The sequence below is a fragment of the Coenobita brevimanus genome, chromosome 76, assembly GCF_032717465.1.
Source record: "Coenobita brevimanus isolate Jiangsu-jjx chromosome 76, ASM3271746v2, whole genome shotgun sequence".
In the NCBI taxonomy this organism is placed as follows: Eukaryota; Metazoa; Arthropoda; class Malacostraca; order Decapoda; family Coenobitidae; genus Coenobita; species Coenobita brevimanus.
This window is the reverse complement of record NC_137029.1, coordinates 19,487,688-19,510,278: the sequence shown is the minus strand read 5'-3', so window position 1 is coordinate 19,510,278 and position 22,591 is coordinate 19,487,688. Positions and strand designations below refer to the sequence as shown.

At 43.2% G+C, this 22,591-nt stretch overlaps 1 protein-coding gene across 2 annotated transcripts in view; it reads left to right on the top strand.

Annotated features, from left to right (window-relative positions):
* LOC145408249 (uncharacterized) overlaps window positions 1–22,591 on the top strand; it is a 195,975-nt gene that overhangs the window by 44,249 nt on the left and 129,135 nt on the right. For both annotated transcript variants that reach the window (XM_080279015.1, XM_080279017.1), the window contains one exon: window positions 4,321–4,385. In XM_080279015.1, coding sequence (XP_080135141.1) covers window positions 4,321–4,385 — 65 coding nt within the window. The remainder of the gene's footprint in view (window positions 1–4,320; window positions 4,386–22,591) is intronic.

Here is a 22,591-nt window from a genome sequence, read left to right as displayed (position 1 = left end):
CATCCAGCCCTCTTTAATTATCAGAAGAGGCCGGATGGCTCTGTCGCTGATGCCTAATCAGGATGTAACACAGCACCCTATACTATTAAGCACATTATGGAAGACTGCATTGCACACAGTCAGCTATGCCAACAACACAACATACACTCCTTGAGAGTTCTGTGGGAAAGCCTGGTCTCGGTCTTGGCCTTCCTTAGGGATTCCATGCTGTTTGGCCAGACTGCCTAGGGAACGACTATTACTACAACTACTACTGCTACTACCGCTGCTACTATTACTACTACTACTACTACTACTACTGCTGTGGTCAACTGATCCACCGCTATGGTCAGTCACTGATCTGATACTAATGCAACCTTTTGTATGGGAAAATATGGGCATTGGTGCAGTTTTAAGTCCATTAGAATGTGTATCAATATTAATTAAGGTATGTGTGAGAATATGAAGCATTTAAGAAAAATAAATTTTGTGATCGGATACTGATGATTAGCCAGTTTGGGGGTTAGTATCTGATCACGTCTATACAGTAGTGTGGTTATGACTGCAATAAGTAGGCTGTTTGTTGGTTTTATGTGCTAATCATATATTTCTCTTCTGTTATAAGACATTTCTGAGCTGTAAAACTTGTAAAAATATGACTTTAAAAAATGTTTAAGAAAAACTTTTTCTGAAGGGTTGCTGTTAGGAGTAAAAAATGTTTAAGAAAAACTTTTTCTGAAGGGTTACTGTTAGGAGCATGTGTAAAATGATGTATTTTTTGTTTTGAAATTTTGTGAAAGTGGATAGGTTGCTACTATAAATTTCAACTGTTGACACATTAATAATTAGGCTGTTTTCATAGGGAAGGCCAGTGCTCTATCTTCACTTGTTATGCTTGTAGCAGTTTTTTTCCGTGAAACATTTGGAAATGATCAGGATGCTAACACACTGATTGGACACTAACGACCCTACCCTACCGTGGAGGAAAATATGGAAACTGAAAAAACAAATAGTAAGGGATGTCTTCTATTGTGAGTTGAGGAGAGTGGTGGCTGGACAGGGGCTGTTGACAGAAATGCTAATGAACCCTGTGAGTTATTGATTCAGTGTGTGGATGGACAAGGGTCTCCCCCAAGACATGAAGTAACATGGTGGGATGAGGATGTAGAAGCTGCAGTTAAAGATAAAAGAAGGCTTTTCTGGGAAAAGGGTGGTAACGAAAAGGAATACTTGGCTACCAAGCATAGGACTAGAGAAGAGGTACCCGATATATGTATATAGGGCAAAATCTGAGTCTCAGAGACTTTTACTGGATAACCTAAATAGTTTTTCAAGGATGAATGTGATAAGGTGGGAAATCAGATGAAGAGGGAAAACAGGAATATCATCAGTGAGCAGTGTGTGAAGAGTGATAAAGGAAAGGAACCATAGTGGTGAACAGTGAGGATATTAACCCCTACGCGCTGGGGTTTTTCCGAAGTTGCATGCTCCTCCCTATGGGGGATATCCGTGACAGAAAAAAAAAGCACCTTTAATTCACGTCCTAATATCTGCCAAACTACAGTAGCTAGAGAAAAAATTAAAGATACATAAAAATCACCAACTCTTCCTCTTTCAATTGAAAGTATCCCCACTTCTCCAGGTGGTCCCATCGATGAGTAAGGATAAGTTAAAGTTAAAAGGGTAGCGGGAAGATACTTGCGGCTATACACATCAACCGGTGTTGCTCTGTGCCCAAAATTGTGGCGTCTATACACGTCAGCTGGCAGTTAGGGGTTAAAGATGCCTGGCGAGAGCATTATAACTGATGCAGAGTGAGGGGTCAGTGAATCTGGTGTTTGGCCTTCAGCCTTTGATTGATGCTGCTACTGTAAGCAGGGCAATAGACAGGATACAGTTGGGGATGGCGGCAGGTGTGTCTGCGTTGACTGCTGAAGGCCTCAGGAGATATAGGAGTGAGTGTGAGTTTTTTACGCCAGATCCCCCTTTTTTGGATAAGGGCTAAGTCATTGCCCCTGGGTAGAGGACTTTGGTTTGGAGCGTGTAGCATTTTATGACCGGATGCCCTTCCTGATGTCTACCAATGACTCTTGGGTGGATTCGATCCTCCGACCCTTCGGTCAGAGCGGAGCGCTTTAACCAACTGAGCCACGGGGTTAGTTACAGATTTGATAAATACGATTATTAGCATGTTGTCCCTGATTACTGACTGAAGATTGTGATTGTAAATGTGTTCAAGAGGAAGGGTGATGCCTTGGAAAGAGGAACTAATACAAGCATAATATTGTTGGACCAGATGAAACAATTAGAGAGAGTTCTGTAAGATGTGGCAAAAGAAAGAGGGAATATTGATGAGATGCAGTTTGGGTTTATACCAGGCAGAGGAACTACTAATGCCATATTCAATGTTTGATAGCTTCAGGAAAAATATGTACAAAAGAGAAGGGATTTGTACTTCGTTGATTTGGAGAAAGCCTTTGACAGAGTCCTTAGTGAGGTGGTGAAGTGGGCAATGAAAAAGCCTGGGATCAAGGAGTGGCTGGTTAGAGTGGTTATTGCTTTGTATGTGGGTGCTCGTACCTGTGTGAGAGTGGATGGAGATTTGAGTGATGGGATTTCCGTGAATGTTAGTGTGCATCAGGAGTCAGTCTTGAGCCCCTTACTGTTTATAATGGTGCTTGAAGCTCTCTCACATGACTTTAGTGTTCGACTCTTGTGGGAGATATATGCTGATGATTTGGTTGCATTGAATGAAAGGAAGGTGGAGGATAGATTTAGAAAGTAGAGAGATGGTATGGGGATTGAGGGCTTGAGAGTAAATGCAGATAAAACAATGGTGATGGTATCTAGGATTGGTGGCGGTACTGTCAAAGAAGAAGGAGAGTGACTATGTGCAGTTTTGCCACAAGGGCATGGAAAGTAATTCCATCATGTGCAGTGTTCATGGTAAGTGGGTGCATAAGAAATGTAGTGGTTTTAATGGTATAATGTGAGATAATGCTGATTTCATGTCTTTGATGTGTCTGGAAGAGCATGTGGAGATTGTCAGGTGAGTAAGGATTGATCTTGCTGGTGAGTCTCTTCAGTATGTGGAAGAGTTTTATTATTTGGGAGACATGTTATGTGCTGGAGGTGGGGCTGGAGCTGGTCCTGTGTGTAGATTGAGGAGTGGTTGGAAGAAGTTCAGGGACTGTTGCCTTTCCTGACATTGAGAGGGCTCTCCCTCCATGCTAAGGGATCTTTGTAAGAAGCAAGTGTTGAGAGTGTAATTCTGTATGGTAGTGAGACCTGGGCAGTAAAGGAAGAGGGTATTCGTAGGCTCAGATGTATGGAAATGGCAATGATTAGGTGGATGTTAAGTGCATCCATTAATGCAATTCCTGGGAGACTAGATTTGCAATAGAAGAGTTAAGAGGAAGGATGGGACTGAAGTGTATTGGTGTTGTGATAAGGAGGGGTAGATTGAATTGGTTTGGGCATGTGGAGAGATGGGGGATGACAATTGGGTGCAGAAAGTGAGAAGTGTGAATGTTGAGGGTAGGGCTGCGAGAGGGAGACTGAAAAAGTACCTTGGACAAAGTCATAGAGTGTGACTGCAGGGATAAAGGACTGAATTAGGAGGCTGCAGCATTAGGTGACCAAGGCTGATGAATGCATGCATGTTGGAGCCTTTATAAACAAAATGAAACTCAAATCTTTGTGGACACCCTGAAGGTTTCTTAGCCTGGACACTAGAGGACCGTTTTGAAAGGAAAGTGTTTTTTCGTTTGGATAATAAACAAATGGAACTCTTTTCCTGAACATGTATTAATGGCATCCACAGAAGCCACCTTTAAGGCTTGGTATAGTGGACTTAGGTGTTTAGAATAGGCCAGAACATTCTGCGGTTGGAACACTCCAAAAAGTTCGCTAACTACATCATTGTGAAATACTAGGTAAGCTGTCTGAGCCTTTTTCTAGTCCTGTTGTCTGTAATGGAAAAAAAGAAATAGAATTTAAGTTATACAAAGGGCTTAACTGTTTTTCCTTTTATGTTATAGATAGCAACTAATTGTTTGTTGTTGTTCTGTCTCCCTATCTATTGCCAGACATTGTTGTTATTGGTAAAAAAAAAAAAAAAAAAGTTAGTGAATTAGTACAGTCCATGGCCTATTTCATTCAGGAGTCTTTTGGATATTCTGATATATTTTGGCCTGTTTCATTCAGCAATCTTTTGGATATTCTGATATATTTTGGGGATGTAATGTAGCATTTGGCTCTCTCCCCTTGTCTTTCATCTCTGTCTCTGTCTCTCTGTCTCTCTTTCTTTCTCTCTGTCTCATTTTTTTCTTTTTTTTCCAGTTGAGAAGTTGATGGCTGAGAGACTGAGTGAGGCTTTGGACCAACTTGAACAACATCTCTGTAAGGTCAGTAACTGCAGAGTACTTTTTTTTTATTATTATTATTTTTTTATGCGTCCGACTCTGGGCATAGGTTTCACAGCCTGCTCTCAAGGCCCAGTAGTCCTCCTACATACCATACACCTCCACATGTCACCACTTCGGCGCTAACACCCACCGTCCATATTGAATACATGCTAGGGCTGTCTCATACAGGACTGGTGTATTGGTACTAGCAGGGGTATTTTTATGACATGTCGGCGGGTCTTCTGGTAGATCAGAAAAGTCTGATTTTATGAAATTCAGATCCTTAAACTGTTCCCTGCCCCAACAGGGATTTGAACCTGGGTCCGGTAGGACTGCATACTGTGAACATAAAGAAATGCTAGTACAGTATCTGGTAACACCAGACAACACGTTGCTTGGAGGCACTTGGTACAGTCTGTGACCAGCATGAGGGTTGTCAACGCACTGAGGTGAAGCAGGCAGTGAGGCCATGTTACAGAAGGGAAATTTGGACCCTATGCCAGAAGCTCTCTGTACCTTGTGGTTGCTTTCCAGATCAAAGAGGGTTTGGGCGACATAGTGGTATACTTACCTTGGTTTCGCTTGCAGTGGCGCTCGGTACACTACGTAATTAGCTCTCGTCAGAGGAAGACGCTTTATTCCGTTGTTCTCTCATCACCGTTGTACTTTTCTGTGGCATAATAAAGAGGGAGAAACGTACCTGCTCCATTTTTCCTGATTCACTTGCACGCTACCTTGCTCCTGTTCATGAGCTCATCACCACCAATCTCTGCAGCATTATGGCAGCAGAGACTAATCTGCGAGAACATTATTTGGTGGTCACCTGTGGAATTCAGTGGAGTCTACACCAAGCGGCTACACATGTGGTGTCTTCAGAATTTTGATACGACCAATAGTTTTCGGGTAAATTGCCAAAAATCACATGCACCCCCCCCCCCTCCCACCGAAAGCCAACTAGGCTATTTGAGACTGTTGGCCCTGAAATAGACACCCTCCCCAAAGACAGATGCACTTCATGCTAAAACTAAAGTTTGGTGAATATTTTTGTCCAAAACTGCCTAACTGGCATCCCTTCAAACCAACACTGATAATGACCCGAAGTGGGTCATCTCTTACTCTTCAGCCTAACACCATTTTGACTCATATTGCATCAACGTTCGTGAAGGGGTAAAAAGAAAATGTGCGTGAGGCAGTGCTTATTTGAAGGGAAAATTTTACTTTCTTACAAGTGCTACATTTTAGTTTATTCCAAGTGGTACAGTTTAGTTATTATATTCCAAGTATTACATTTTAGTTCGATTGTAAAGCAAACTAAATAAATGCAGAACTTTACATAATTTAGTGTTGAGCCCTTCCATCGATGTCTCCAACACAAGGTGCCTAACCTATGAAACCTCTTTGCCCAAACATCCACCAATTTAAGAAATGAAATGCACTGAATTTGTTTCTACTGTTTATTTCTATTGCTTTATACATCCTAATAGCCTACACTGTTTGTTTGCATTCAAAGATTCACATACGGTACAGTACTTCCCCAACTCTGTCTGTCTAGTCTAGCCCAGGCTATGCAACCTCCTATCCTAGCCTAACCTACGATGAGCACTAAATTGTTTTTATTGTTTATTTTTATTGCATTATAAATGGTTCTTTAGTTTTGTGTTAATAAACAAGTGATCACATATACTGTATTTTGCATTTTTGGGGGTAATACCCTGTATAGTTTTTTTTTGCAATTATTTCCTGTTAGTTGAAAAATCCAGTAAGTTGAACTACCCTAGAGCGTCGTATTTTAGCATAAAATCGCATGATTTTAAGGGTAAGTTAGCCATAATGTACATAAAATGGGAAAGGGAGAGAGCTCAGCAAGACATTGGCAACTGTGATCTGGGTATCTGTCATGACGTGACGCAGTTTTTTGTTTACCAGCCAGCCTAGAACACTGCCTGGATTAACTGGCTATTTTCAGAGCTGTTTTAGTGTTTTTTCTCATTGTCTCGAGAACATGAGTGACTCTAGTAGTAAGCAAAAAGCTGCTGCTCCTTCTCATAACAGAAAAAGAGCTTACCATTATTCCCAAATGGCTAAAATGAAAGATTTATTTTTTTTTATCATGGTTTTTAATATCTTAAAATAGTATTACATACTTATGTTTTGCTTTTGCAAACATTTCCCATTGATATCTTTGGTTGGTTTGATTGTTAAAAGTGCTTACTGAGAGTACGTTTTGTCTCTCAATAACCACACTGGAGAAAAATCCAGCTGTTGTTGTACCTTTCAGAATTCTGCTAATTTCTCTTCTACCAAGATTAGCATGACATGAAAGTATGAACTTCAAGCTAAAATATAAAAGAAAAAGCACTAAAAAATATTCACTAGTTCCAAAGTTATGGCATTTTGAAAATAATGCAACTTTAACTGTGTTTTTCTCCATTTTCAACATGTGGCGTTCAGTACATCATGTTATTATGGGCCTCATATAGTGTATTAACACATATATGTATATTTCCCCAAGACTTAAACATATGCAGAATTTATATCCTTCTCTCACCTTCCTTCACTCTCCCTGTGTACGTCTGAAAATGCTAGCCTTAGCATGTCTGACCTCTTATCTCTCTCCCACACCACACTCACAGTGAAATTGTATTTGGACATTCATCTCAACACTACAATACATTTTCATTAAATATGAATAAACACACTTATGTATATAATACGTATAAGTAGCACGAGAGATAACCCATTGTGGAAGTGGTGCCAGGTCCAGAACATTGCTCGGCCACACCTTTTCGACGTCCCTGTCGACATTGTAGTCCTAACTACCGTGTAGCCTAACCATCATGTAGGGTAGCTAACTACTCAGGCAGATCCACTTGTAATCCGTGAGAACGGACCCATGGTTTTAGTAGGTTTCCCACCTTAATGCCTTTCAGATAATAGCCCCAAACACAAACACAGGACAAGACCACAAGAAGTAGAAGACCAACGCCAGGATCAAAATAGGAAGGAGGAAGATACGAAGGAAGATAGGACAGTACATGTGGTTTTAAATCAGTCTTGTTCAGGTAAGTAACAAACTCCATTCCGTTCAACACATGAGACGCCCTGTTCACATTCAACAAACAGACATTGAATGAAGGTAGAAAGGGTCATAACTGGGACGAGAAATTCACCGATAAAGCTGGATGTTGCTTGTTATGTAGAATTACCATCTCTTTACTGTGCAGCTCACAAAAATCGGGAGCAACATAGTGTCCAACTACTGTAAGGAACTGGTGTTGTGATGCACACTATTGTTACGTCCTCTGTCTCAGGAAAGAAGAAATACTGTTTCGCATGTACATGAGCATGGAAAACTGATATCAGTTGGATGGGTTGGAAAGTGCAACGTTGCAGTGTAGAGGAAGTGCTCATGTCCAACAAGGCCACCTTACACTCCTCTACCTCTGATGGTATAAAGACAAAATGGAGAGCAGGACATACATGGAGATCGAGAAAGGAAGCTTTACACTTCTCAAATTCATCCACAGTCATTTCAGCTATATACCTTTTGTCATCAGACACAACTAACACTTCTGGGCTCTCCTTCAAAATGACAAGTGTGTTGTTTGTAGTAGCAAAAGGGAAAGAAATGAACTGCCATGCATGGTATGTTATAGCATTCCTCATAGGTACCAATATCAGGATGCCATTATGGGTCAACTGGGCCTCCAGTAATGGATAATAATACTCCAGCTGATTTATACCAAAAGTGATGTAAGTCCACACTTCACCATAGCTACGTCAAGAGCATTACTTAAAACATGACTAGGAAGCAATAAAGCATTAACCCTATTCAAACTTGCATCGACTAAGCTGTCCACCATATTGGCTGCATTCAACTCCAAAGTGGTGACTGACTCATTGAGTGCATGTAGGTACTCAGCAATTAACACTATGTTAGTTAGGGTTGGTAGGTTAGTCTGGATATTGTTCACAGTTTCTACGAGATGGTTGGTAGTCACATTTATCTCATTAGCCTTGTTAGTGAACTCAACTAGTTGTTCATACATGTGTACGATTAGCCTGTTATTTGCCTTAGCCGCCAATGCCATATCATGCATCTGTCTGCCCAATTGCACTACGTCCTTGTCTAGTGCTGTACCAAAGAGCTTTTGAGACAGGATACCTAGAAGGTCCACAAGTCTTCTCGCAGTACATGCATGGACATGCTAGGAAAGATCAGAATTTGCATTAGGTAAAGCAACATGCAATTTAGTAAGCCTGTCTAAAAGCCTATCTATATGTTCAGTCTGAAGTTCAAGTAATCCATACAAGGCTTGTACGAAAGCTTCACTGTTCAAGTCCATCAGCTGCTGTTTCAGGTCAGGTGACTTCCCTATTTCCATTAGCTGCTGTTTGAAGTTGTGTGACTTCCCCATCTCTAACACCTGGTGTTTTAGGTGAAACAATCCCTCAAAAGCACCTCTAACAGTGTCTGGAGCTCGGAGATGGTCATCCATCTGTTGGTGCACACAGACTGCATCCTCTACCACCACGACTTCTCCTAGTGGGCTCTTCAGTGCTTCTGGCATCATTTAGGTCGTATCCGTGTCCGTTGTTGATCCATAGGTCCACCCCAAGCAGTGCGAGAGGAGTACAAGCCACAGCCACATTTCTGCAAGAGAAGATACTCCCTTAATCGCTCTTGCTGTGGGATCGTAGCTTGCTGCGATACTCTCGAATAGGGACAGGTACAGACGATGACATAGACTGCGATGAAGACAGAGGGGACAACGCATCAGACAATTGGTTAGTTAGGTCTAGCTCTTGACTTCCTGGCTTGATGCTGTTAGCATTTACTACCTCCTGAGTTCCACTCACATCATTCCTTATTCTTTAGGTATGTCCATGCACTCTCTCCATAATTGTACACAGCCCACGGAACTTATGGTTGAGCTTGGAAGTTCTTTCAGGATTCTGGACCATCACCTTCTGGCCTACCTCTAACGTCTTTTCTTGACTACCTTTGTGTTGTTTCACCATCATCTCTGCTCTTGAGGCTTTTAATCTTTTCCGTACTTCACTATGTATGTGTTGAAATTTTGCAAGTTGGACCTTGTTGTAATCCACGGGATTGTACACCGGAGTAGGAGGTCGAGCTAGCAAATCATAGGGCAACATTTCCTCTTCTCCATTGAGGATGTAATGAGATTTCCCAGTCGACGAATTGTCTGAGGAGTTTATGGTGGCTGCTACATGTGGTAATCAGTCTTGCCAGTCATTCTTCATCGAGTTGATTGCTGGTCTCAGGACTTACAATATTTTCCTGTTTGTCCTCTCCACAAGGCCATTGCTCTTGGTACTGTAAGGCGTAACAAAGACTTGCTTTACCCAATTCGTACGACATTTTTCCTGTAACACCTGGTTACGAAATTCACTGCCATTATCACTGAGCAATACCTTGGGTGTAGAGCAGGGCTATTCAACTGGCAGCCCGCAGGACAAATCCAGCCCCTGAGCCATTTTTGCTTGGCCCTTTGACCGACTCAGAAGAGTGAGAAGAAACAAATAAACAACTATAACACAAGAAGCTTTGCATGTTTCATTTTATTTGTGTTATTAGTGGAATATGGAAACGCAAATAACATGTGAATATCTCGTTTCTTTCTGTGTATAGGTCTTTAGATGGGGAAAAAATAGAGGTAAAGTAATGTATGGCCCTCTTGTTAATCTGAGTCATAATTCGGCCCTACTTCTAGAGTAGCTGAGTATCCCTGGTGTAGGGTATGGACAAATCACTGAGGTTACAAAAGCGTGCACCACCTCCTCTGCAGTTTTCGTCTGTAAAGGTGCTAAAACAGTGAATCGTGAAAAATGGTCCACTGCCACTAAACACATAGTTTGAGCCTTGATGACTTCTTGGCAACAGCTGTTGATCAGTGGAGACTGTGTCCCAAGGTTTTTCCAGTAGGGGATACTCCAAGATGGGAGTTGGAGGTCCAGTCGTTCCTCATATTTCCACGCACATGACACATTGACTAACTTGGGCTTCTATGTCCTTCCCCATGGTCGGCCAATAGTACTGTACTTCTTTCTTGCCTCACGTATATGCATCTGTCGCATTCGGGATGACCTGCTTGAGGTACCTCATGAACCAACTGTGTCATAAAAGACACTGTAGTAACTTGTAGAGAAGTTTTGTTGTTTAGTTGTCACTCTCGATTTCTTGTAAGTAGGAATTAAAGATGAATACAGTGAGTTGATCTTAATTTATTATCTTCAGAGAAATCTAAGTTGAGCAGGGTATGTCTTACAGAGACAATATAATAAGTAAGTCTAGTTGAGTCCCTCTTTCTTGTTCACTCTCTCCACTACCTGTCGGTTCTAATGCTAGCCTCCTTCTACCTCTCTGCTTCCTAAATTCTGATGAAACAGGGGTCGTGTCACATGTGTTACACTGTGGTTGGAAAGTTCCAGAAACCTGTATGTGAGTATGTGTGTATGCCACTAGGCTTTGTTTGCCTGCTATCTCGCTGACACACTACCTACATCATCCCCTGACTTTGCTACTTCGTATGTATCGTCAACATTTCCTCAGTTAACTTGCAAGATCATTTCCCTTTCCCAGGCTTGCATGGAGCTGTCTATCTATCTATTTATCTATCTATCTGTTATGATTTTTAATTATAATATGGACTCTTAACAGCTGTAGAGTAGCAGGAACAACCAACTGATACACAGTGCACTTCCCCGGTGGTTTCTTATACAAGAGACCATGTTGAAGGTGGAAGTGAGTCATCGGTACTGGAAGTTCAGGTAGACGAGTCTTGTCGCCAGACTCCAAGGCATAGATGACTTGAGACCACATCGCATCCTTACGTTGTTCCGCTTTTACCGTGTCCGGGGAATACCCAGTGAGAAGGATATCCTCAGATATGGCAGCAGCAGTGTTTCTACTCAGCACATTGGCAATGATGTTTTGATGGCCCGGTAAATATCTGACTTCTGGGTGAAACTTCATTATCTTGCTGTACCAATGCGCAACTTTACCATGCAGGTTCTTCCCTTTGAATGAGTCGCATGTGGGTGCATAGTCAGTTAAAACAATTATCCAGTAACTGAAGATGATATCCCGGAAATGCCCTAATGCCCACACGACTGCTAATGTCTCCAAATGTGTCGCCGAGTAATTCTTTTCTGGGGGTCTTAGTGCCCTACTGGCATAGGCAGTGGTGTGTGCTTTGCCTTGCTCATCCTTATGCTGTAACATTGCTCCCAGACCTGAACCTGGGGCGTCCGTGCACAGGTAAATAGGTTGAGTATAATCGGGAAACGCTAACACAGGTGCTTCAGTCATGGCTTTCTTGAGATCGTTGAAGCTTTTCTCTTCCAATGATCCCAATTTCCATGCTGCATCCTTCTTGAATAGCGACGTTAATGGTGATGCAATAGTAGCATATCTGTGGACAAAGCTCCTATAGAAGCCAATGAGCCCTAGAAACGAGCAAACATCATCCTTGGATTTGGGTGTAGGGAAGTTTATCATGGCAGGGAAGTTTATCATGGCAGTAACCTTATCCGGAAGAGCATTAATGCCATCGCTGTCAACTAAGTGCCCCAGAAATCTGACACATGACTTCAGGAACTCACACTTTGACAACTTGATTTTCAGACCTGCGGACGTTAATTAACCTCTAAAACGCGGCCATGGACAGCCGACCCCCCCCCCCGGGTGGCGGGGTTGGATCGTGGTCTGAGTACCTGTAGGAAAATATTAGCCAAAAATCAGAGATTAACCCTAGAACATTATACTTGGTATGGCAGATAGTACTTACATTCAGCTTTCTCCAGATACAGGTGTTGAACCTTCGTGGACTACCCAAGGACTTGTGGAGACTTGCAAAGTTGGGTAACAAAATCTTCACTTTCACACCTCCAGCAACTCGGTTTCCCCTCTACCACAGCCTCATTCTGTCACAGTAAACTTTATACTACAGCGTACAGGTAGTTTGGAATCCGTATTTGTACAATAAGCACTGAAAATAAGGCTAAAATCAACGAAGCGTACAGCCGACATGCAGTGTGGCGGCGGTCTTCCCGTCACTCAACAAACGTTTTCATTTTCACAGCTAAAAACACATATACTGCATTATTTTCAATCATATTACTTTCCAAAAGATCACCGCGGCGCGCTTTTATTCTGCCTTACGCCCGTCACTTTATTCTCGTTCCTGTCGGCCACTCGCACTGACTCGGAAGAGCTAGAACTCACCATAATGTCACTTTGAAAGCCTGCGGTACACTGACGCTAAGCAGGGGCAAACCGCGCAAAAAAAAGCTAGTGTGACAACTGGGGAAACAAGCGTTTCCTATTAGCATAAACTGCTTGTGAGAGGAGAGCGCAGATTTACAGTTCTGAGCAGTCAGAGCGCTGCCATATATCACAGCCAGGCTGGCCGGGCTGTGGGGGGGGGGAGGGGGGAAAAACGTGATACTTGGCAACAACGGAGGTCAGTAGTACAAAGGTCAAGTATGCTAATTGTAGCTAAAGGGTGGTGGTACTGATACACAATACCAGCTGGAACATCCTTGCCCGCGTTTATTCAAAATTAACTCGAATCGCAAACGCTACGATCCGCCGTTATGTCCTTTTTGGCGATCGTCGCAAAAGCGACGATCTGCCTTTAAGGGGCTAAGGTTTCCATCACTCGTTTTAACTTATTAAAGTGAGTGTCCATGTTGTTGCTCGCAGTTATCAAGTCATCTAGATACGCCAAGATGTCCTGCCCTAACATGTCACCAAACAACTGATTAACTCCGGAGAAATTCAAAGTGCCCACGGTGAGTGGTGAAGGCAGTGATGGGACAGGACTCTTTGGTCAGTTCCACCTGCCAATACCTTGACCTTAGATCCAGGCAGGTGAAAACGGTATTTCCCTTACCCAGGGACTGTAGTAAGTCTCTGAGATGCGGAATCGGGAAACGATCCAGTACGGTTTCCTTGTTCAATTGCCGGAAATCCACAACAGGTCTCACACCACGGTCCTTTTTAGGCACCAGAAAGAGCGATGTGTTCCAAGGTGAGGAAGAAGGCTGAATGACTCCATCATGAAGCATCTTTTCAACTTCCTCATCCACTGCTTTCCTTTGGCTGTGTGGTAGACGATATGCAGGCACACATATCAGATTTGTACCAGGGCAGAAACCAATATGATGTTTCACCTTACCAGTCATGCCCAGTGGTTCTCCTGGAAGTGCCACTACATCGGAGAATTCTTTAAGAAGTGCTAGCAATTGCACTTTATGGTTAACATTTTCTGTTACCATCACGTATTGTCCTAGCAAACTTTCTCTCCCTAGACGTGTAGGTTCTGACTGAGTCGTTGTTTGCGATGTAACTACTGGAGAGATCACCAGTACATTGTCGACCTCCCTTAAAGGGCCATCATAGCATATCAAGTCGCTTACATAACAACCATCTCTGAGCTTAACTGCGCCACCACTCATATTTGCGATGAAGAAGGGCGTCTTCTGGTCTTGTCTGATACGGCTCAGGGTTGACTCCAGTGACAATGTCTTGTGTTTTACGGTCTCCGATAAGCATGTCACATCAGTTCCCACCGACACATCAGGTACTCGTACAGGAATTTTGTAGACAGTCCGACTGTGCAAGTGGTGATTCCCACTCACTATAGCCTTGACCTGCTTGCAGCCCATACTCTCCGTTTCGTGTTCGTCTGGTGATTCCCTTGACGCTTCACCTGTCGGGGTAACAACTGGTTGGATGGCTCCTTGTTGGACGTGACTATCTCCAGCTTTGGTTGCTGAGGGAACAAGGCCCACAAAATCCTTCCCATTAAAGGAAATGGAATGTCTCTAAGGGTGTATAATCACATTATACTCTTCCATGGACTCAAGGCCTAATAACCCATCCGCTGGCAGAGGGAAGTTCTCAACCACATAGAATGTGGCATGTAATGCAGGAGATCGTTTATCTGCCCTCATTGTCAACAGTACCAGGCTTACGATCATCATTTTACTTCCTGTCACACCCGTCAAACTCACATTGGGTGCTGATAACGTCCAATGTGCACGAGGCATCAGTTGTCTTAGCCTTTCTAGTGCTTTACTAGAAATAATGTTTGCACATGCCCCAGTGTCAACTATTAAGGACACCTGGCCTTTCCCTGTAATCCAAGGAATTGACAATAAATCCACCTTTTTTATAGCTGCCACACACACACACATCGGTGGACTGTATGATCTCTCGGGTTACTTCTGCGTGCGGCTCTGAGCTTCCCTCGAATTCACCCCTACGTATCAAGTGGGGTTGGTGGAGGATTAGTGCCCCTCCCTGTAAAACAATTAACTCTAAGCCCTTGGCCACCCCGTGTGGGATACATGGCGTCTGGCAATGAATGAATGAATGAAAACTTAGTTGTTCCCTATTGGCAATGACAATGGGGCAATAGTCAGAGGAATGAGGACACTGCCCGTGTATGACACACCACCTTTGTACCTTTGGCTTAGCCTTGGCTTGGTCACGCTGTGGTGGGCTGGTTTGGTCATGCTGTGGTGGGCTGGTTTGGCTGCTTTTTGCCTGACTGCTTTTCCCAGAAGTACTAGACCCATACGTGGCAATTGTGTTAGCCTTGGCAGCCTGGTGTGCCGCCTTTTTAGCCTGCCAACACTTTTTATCTATATGGCCAGCCTTGTGGTACACAGTACAGAACTTACCAGCAGGGTTTTGTTTCTTTGTGTCCACGGCTAAGATAGTTCTGCTCTCTCCTGCTGCCTTCACCTTTAACTTGAAGTTCAGGTCATGAAGGGCTATGTCAGGAGGTCTTTTTGCCTGCCTAAGCACTCTGTCTCACCCAGCAGGGGCCAAACAAAGCAAGCACTGGTGGTACTTTAGAAGACAAGCTATTCTCCCATAAGACAATCCCCCAGTTATGTCTCCCCAGCCTGAAGTTAGCAAAGCTTTGCTAGTTTCCGCATAACACCTACCTGCCTTTGCGTGAGCTTGGCCTTCAGTACAATTTGGATACTGCTGTGCCCTGTTTACTAATCTGAATAGCCTAGCGTCTGACACATAGCAGTCACTTTTGAATGTATTTGTCAGGGCTTCCTTAAACCTCTCATATTCCTGAGCACTAGGTCCGGTTTGAAAAATAGAAGCTTCAAGCATTTCAGCCGCCTGGGAAATTGGCTTAATATGGACTTTAACATGCCAAATTTTCTCCCCATCACTGGCAAGCTTCAGCCTATGTATCTGAGCCTCACAGTCTCTTAAGAACCTATGTATATCATTGTCATCTTCCCAAGTAAACTGCATAGTCGGTTGTGCTGTAGGCAACACCTTTATACAGTCTGAGTTCAAAGGTGACTGGACAATGAAAGGCCCCTGAGATTGACTAACTGGTGCTACAGGTGGTAGTGTTTGAGGTGCAGTAGTAGTAAGGTTAGTAGTTGCCGTATTGGGTACGTGCCATATGGGAGGAGGAGGATTAACATGGGTTTGCATGCCAATACTGTTAGTATTCAGGCCCCAAGGATTAGCATAAGCAGCATTAGGAAATAAATTATACTGCGCCCCTTGTCCCAAAGCCTGTGGGGTGCTAAACATGCTTGAGGGAAAAGTCATAAGCGGTTGCATGATCTCAGAGCTTAGTGGAATTTGTGGATTTGTTAGAGTGTCCAAGGATGTTGCTGCAGCCTCTTCTTCAATTACCACAGTCTCTTCTGCACTAGGAGTGCCTTCTTCAGTGAGACCAGTGGCCATTTCTGAACTAGTCTGACACTCAGGCATTGTCTGATATGTACGGTACGTCCTGAACGCAAATGCAAAGCGTTCAAGTCTCCTTCACTATCCAATTGCCTAGAAGTGTCTTGGCTACCTTCAAGATCCCCAAGATTTCCTTCACTCATATCATCCGAAAAATATATACAGTACAGTCACTATTTTCGCGATGTATACTCTCGCGAAATTTCGTTTCGCGATGGCAAGGGAATGTTTTTCCTAGGAGTCTCGCGATTTTCCTACGATTTTCGCGAGCCCCCGCATCTCTGCAGTCACTTGTTTTGAAACAACCATTAAGGAAATGTTGGAAACAGACAAACGAGTCATTGACAGTGAAGTTCAGGAACCCTTACCTGTCCCACCAGTTGAGCCAACATCTCGCCAAATCATAGACTTGCTGGCAACCACTGCTCGTTTGAAAGAGCAAATTGAGGAATGTGATGGGAGGACAGAGATCAGGGACACTTTCCTCCAGATGGTGGATAGACTTGTGGCTAATTACAAGGACCTTTTCAGTGCCAGAGTTCATGCACATCATCAGACTCTAATAACATCATTCCTGTCCTCTCATATTCAACACGTCCAGGCTTTGGAGAACATACAGGCTGGGGAGGACGAAGGTGCTGTGGACGAGGACGTTGACAACATTGAGGAGCTTGATGAGCTCCCACTGGATTTTGAGGGCTTTGATGTTGAAGCATTGGGAAGTGGTGGCGTGGGGGACTCAACAGTGGTGGCGGGAAGCAGTGAGGGGGCAGGTGGTAACACCCCCCTCTCTCATATACCTCTCCACCCCATCTCTCCATCTCATCCTCGGCCTCCCCCTCCCTCTTTCCCCCTCCCTCTTTCCCCCTCCACCTCACTCACATACACTCTCTTCGTCAGTCTTTCACCCTCCATCCTCTCCACATGGCCAAACCACCTCAGTGTGTTCCTCATAACGCTTCCTATCACATCCACATCAACACCACAACGCTCCTTTATATCCTCATTCGTCAGCCTGTCTCTCCATGTGACTCCACAGGTTCCTCTTAAATAACTCATTTCCACTGCTCTCACTCTTGACTTGTGTCCTTCCAACAAAGTCCAAGCTTCACTTCCGGACGTTAGAGTTGGTATCACAATACTGAAATGTAGTAACTTTTTCACTTCCATGCTCACTTCCCTGTTTCTTATCACTGCTTTCAAAGAACAAGCAACCTTTCTTCCCTGCTGTACTCTTTCAAGCACTTCACCCTCCAAACCTCCATCCTTACTCATCACACTACCCAAGTACTTAAACGTACTCACATTTTCCAATTCCTCACCATCCAACCTCGCTGTACATTCACTGACTTCACCTCTCTCAAAGACCATCACTTTACTCTTCCCTACATTCACCTTTAGATTCCGTGTCTTACACACTCTCTCAAACTCATCCACCAAGCCTCACTCAACAACACAGTATCATCTGCAAACAACAGTACAGGGAGTTTCCAAACACTATCCTCTCTCACCAGGGCCACTCCAACATCCACTACCCTACCTTGTACCTCTTTTATTACCCCATCCATGTACAGATTGAATAACCATGGAGACATGACACATCCCTGTTTCAACCCAACTTTCAAAGAGAAAAATTCGCTTAGTTCACCATCCACACGCACTGCAGCCTTCGCACCATCGTTCATACTCTTCACAGCATTCAACAACTTCCCATCTACTCCATATATTCTTAACACTTTCCTAGTCTATCCACCCCGTCATATGCTTTCTCCAAATCCATGAAAGCCGCATACAACTTCTTTCCCTTCTCTAGAAACTTTTCCACTAAAGATCTGAGAATGAATATCTGATCTACACAACCTCTTCCCTTCCTAAAACCTCCCTGTTCTTCTCCAACTAATTTCTCCGTTCTTTCTCTAACTCTGTCAATAAGTATCCTACCATACACTTTTCCTATTATACTAAGAAGACAAATGCCCCTATGATTACCCCACACTTCTTTTTCCCCTTTTCCTTTGTACAAGGGAATAATTATACCTGACTTCCAATCCTCCGGGACTCTACCTTCCTCCCAGGTCAATCTGCACATCTTCCACATCCATTCTACTACTATCTCTCCCCCATGCTTCAGCATTTCACCACACACTCCATCAATTCCTGGGGCTTTCCCTGATTTAACTTTCTTCATTGCTTCCACAACTTCTATCCTACTGATTTCTTCCTGTCTTCTCACCTCCCTCCTTCTCCCAGCCATTCCCGAGCCACTTATACTCGCATTACTTCCATCCTCCACGTTCAACAATTCCTTAAAGTGTTCTCTCCATCTGCTCACTTTTTCTCCCTTCTCCACTAGTAATCTACCATTTTTATCTTTCACTCCCCTGCTAATTCACTTCCACCCTGTCTTACTCTTTTCACCTCTTTCCAGAACATTTTCTTACAGTCCCTCCACTTTACACTCAAATTTTTGTTAATGGCAAACTGAAACAAAAGGAAGGAATCACCAAACTGAAAGTAGAGGTCTTTAAGGATGCGGCAATGCAAGCAGAAATAATGAACAAACGTTTCCAGTCAGTTTTCACTAATGAAAAGGAGCTTGTGGAAGGGGAGGGAGTGATTAGAAATGTTCCGGTGATAAAAGATATAAAAGTGGAGGTACAGGAAGTGTATAAATTACTGGAAACTCAAGATGTAAGGAAAGCCCCAGGACCTGATGGAATTTCTAATTGGGTACTGAAGGAATGCAGAGAACAACTGGCGGGTATAATCCACAGTTTAATCATATGCTCACTGGAAGAGGGGAAAGTGCCACAAGAATGGAAGAGGGCAAATGTGGTACCAATATACAAGGGAGGAAACAGGGAAGAACCCCTGAATTATAGACCAGTGTCTCTAACCAGCATGGTCGCAAAATTGTGTGAGATAATCCTGAAAGACAGATGGATAAAATATCTGGAAGAGATTGAATATTTTGGCTGAATGTCAGTTTGGATTCAGAAGTGGAAGGTCATGTGTTTCTAACTTGTTGAGTTTTTACTCAAGAGCGATTGACGTGGTACAGGAGAGAGATGGTTGGGTGGATTGTGTGTACTTAGACTTAGAGAAGGCCTTTGACAAGGTACCTCATAAGAGACTAATGTGGAAACTAGAATATATAGGAGGACTGAAGGGGAAACTTTTGGAATGGATGAGAGACTTTTTGAGAGACAGACAAATGAGGACAGTAATAAAGGATAGGATGTCTGGATGGAGGGAAGTAACAAGTGGAGTCCCTCAAGGCTCAGTGTTGGCGCCAGTAATGTTCCTGATTTACGGAAATGATATGATAGATGGAGTGAACAGTTATGCAAGTCTGTTTGCTGATGATGTAAAGATCTTGAGAAAGGTAGAGGTTGAGGAGGATTGTAAAATACTGTAGGAGGATTTGGATAGGATACACGATTGGAGCCGGACGTGGGAAATGAAATTTAATGTAAAGAAATGTAAAATATTGGAAACGGGTAAATGTACCAGGAGGCCATCACTGAATTATTTGTTGGGTAATGAATGAATCACAAAAAGGAGAGAAGAGAAAGATTTGGGAGTGCTGGTCCAAGATAGTTTGTCACCAGAAAAGCACATTAACAAGATAGTTGGAGAGACTTATAAACACCTGACTAACATAAGAGTAGCATTTCATTATATGGATGAGGAGATGATGAAAAAATTGATAGTGGCCATGATCCGCCCCAGGTTAGAATATGCAGCGGTAGTGTGGTCCCCACACAAAAAGAAAGATATAAACAAGATTGAGAGAATACAAAGAACAGCAACCAAGATGGTTCCCAGTCTGACAGACCTGTCATACAGAGAGAGGCTGGAAAAACTGGATTTGCCCTCCTTAGAGGAAAGGAGAAAGAGGGGAGACATGATTGCAGTGTTCAGGACCATGGTGAGAGTAGATAAAATTGACAAAGAAGATCTGTTTGTATGGGATAAGAGAGCAACAAGAGGACACGGAATGAAATTGAAAAAGTCAAGCTGCTTGAAGGATATCAAGAAATACAGCTTTCCTTACAGAAGTATAGACTTATGGAATTGCCTGGACAAAGAGATTGTCCAGTCTAAAAACTTAAACGAGTTTAAAGCTAAATTTGACTTACTGAGAAACAGCGACGGAAACCCATGAGCATAGTACATTCCGTGTATATCACAATTAGGTATATTAGGAAAATACTTAAATATTTGGAACGACTTAGACAAAGAGGTGGTGCATGAGAAAAACATTCATGTGTGTAAAGGTAGACTTGATAAATGTGGATATGGAGACAGGACAACACGAGCATTGCTCAATTCCTGTATACTACAAATAGGTAAATACACACACACACACACACACACACACACACACATATGGGAGACAAATTAGGGTAGGTGAGGGTGGGGGGATGGAGAGGGAGACAACCAGGGCTGGGGGAGGGCAGGGGGATGGGGAGAGAGACATGCCTGGCAGTACTGAGTGTGGCAGAGGATGGGGATGGGGGTGGGTAAGAAGAGAGGGGATGAAGGGAGGACTGGGAGGGCCTCGTGCACCACCACATACATGGTCAGATGCACTTGTTTCAAACCTAGGGAGGGGCAGAGTGTTCAGACTAGCGAATCGACGGCTGTTCGGATTGTGGGAATGTTCCCCCTTTTCTTTTGTGTGGTCTAGTGAATTGTCTCTTAGCAATGCGCTGGATATTGGGGTATGCCTGTACAAGACACTCGTTAAATGCAGTATTTCCTCGTATTTCAATGCATTTTACTTAGACGCCTCGTTTTTTGTGCTAGAAAAAAGTTTCCAAGTTGTTTCACACTTCGCCAGTTTCCCTGCATTTCATTGCTCCCAGCCAGCAGCTGACACTCAGGCCTCAGCAGATGACGCGTACCGATGCTCAGTCTAGGCACTGTCCATTTTTCTATGCAATGGTTTTCCATGATCTTTATACAGCAGCTCCAGCAGGGCAGTAGACACATTTGAGTTTGTTATTGTTTATGATCATAACGTACGATCTTCAGCCATGTTGTGCTGCTATTTCCTAACAAAGAATCGTTACATGTTTCTCATAACACTATTTATTTTTGTTTTGATGGACAGAGATACGAAATGTATGTAAAATAAAGCTTGTCGATATTTAAAGAAGGAAAGAATAATCACCATCCCAATACAGAGATGGTAGATGCTATCACCCAATTTTTGAATCTGTTGGACTATATTACAGCCTCTCTTGCTTGTAGCAGTGAGTAAAACAGTGTTGTTATAATTTCTCCCTTCCTTTTTGTGACAGAGAGGGCACATAAAATGACTGGGGTTTAGTTGACTGATTTTGATGTCGAAAATTAAATAATCTGGTGAAAAGTGGCAGTTTTTCCTTAGTTAGTGACATCGGGAACTAGCCCATCCACCCTCAACACACCTTCACCTGCCACTCAAGCCAGTCTTCACTTTATTTCTGGTAAGGATTTTTTGTGTTGCAGCTCGTTACCACAGTTTTAATGTCTTTTCAGGTACATGTTTATTGTGTTATGCTGTTTTAGCACTAGTAAACACTCTTCATTTAATTTTGGGTAGGGCCTGTTTGGTGTTATAGTACATTATGATAGGGTAGGTACATGTCCCACCAGAACGCTCCTTTATTTTTCCCCTTGATTCTTAACTTCACACTTAGACGTTTCACAGTTTGCTAGGTTTTGGTGAAACATCCAAGCAGCGAAAAACGAAGAAATACTTATATGTTTATTGTAGTACAGTAGTACAAACGTAACAAATTACCAGATCAGCAATCAGTCACTGAATTGGCACAGAAATGACCAAATTGGTACTGAATTCTCACTTTTATTAGCAGACTATGAAATTCCGGGTGTTTTATCACTGTATAGCACTAAAGTCTGACACTTCCATCATCAGACACTGTTGTTCTCTTAGGACCCATAGTTATCACAGTAAGGTGCAGCACAGAAATACTGTTATAGAAGGAACACAAGCACGAAGACACAGACCAGAGAGTTTGGTGCAGATACAGCTGTATGTGGTGGCAGCTACTGGTGACTAAGGCAGGGAGCAGCCCAAGTCAGGCTGTGAGATGAAGGCGAGGGGAGTGGGCATGCAGGTCACGTGGGAAAGTGCAGGAAGAGCTATGCCGATGGGAACAAAGCATCATTGGTAAACCTAGTGAGGCACTCATGTGCTTTTAGATGCTTCTCAGATGTTATGGAAGCTTTTCAAATGTTCATGAAGAACAGTAGGGTAGTGGATGTTGGAGTGGCCCTGGTGAGAGAGGATAGTGTTTGGAAACTCCCTGTACTGTTGTTTGCAGATGATACTGTGTTGTTGAGTGAAGACGAAGGGGAGCTGCAAGGCTTGGTGGATGAGTTTGAGAGAGTGTGTAAGAAACGGAACCTAAAGGTGAATGTAGGGAAG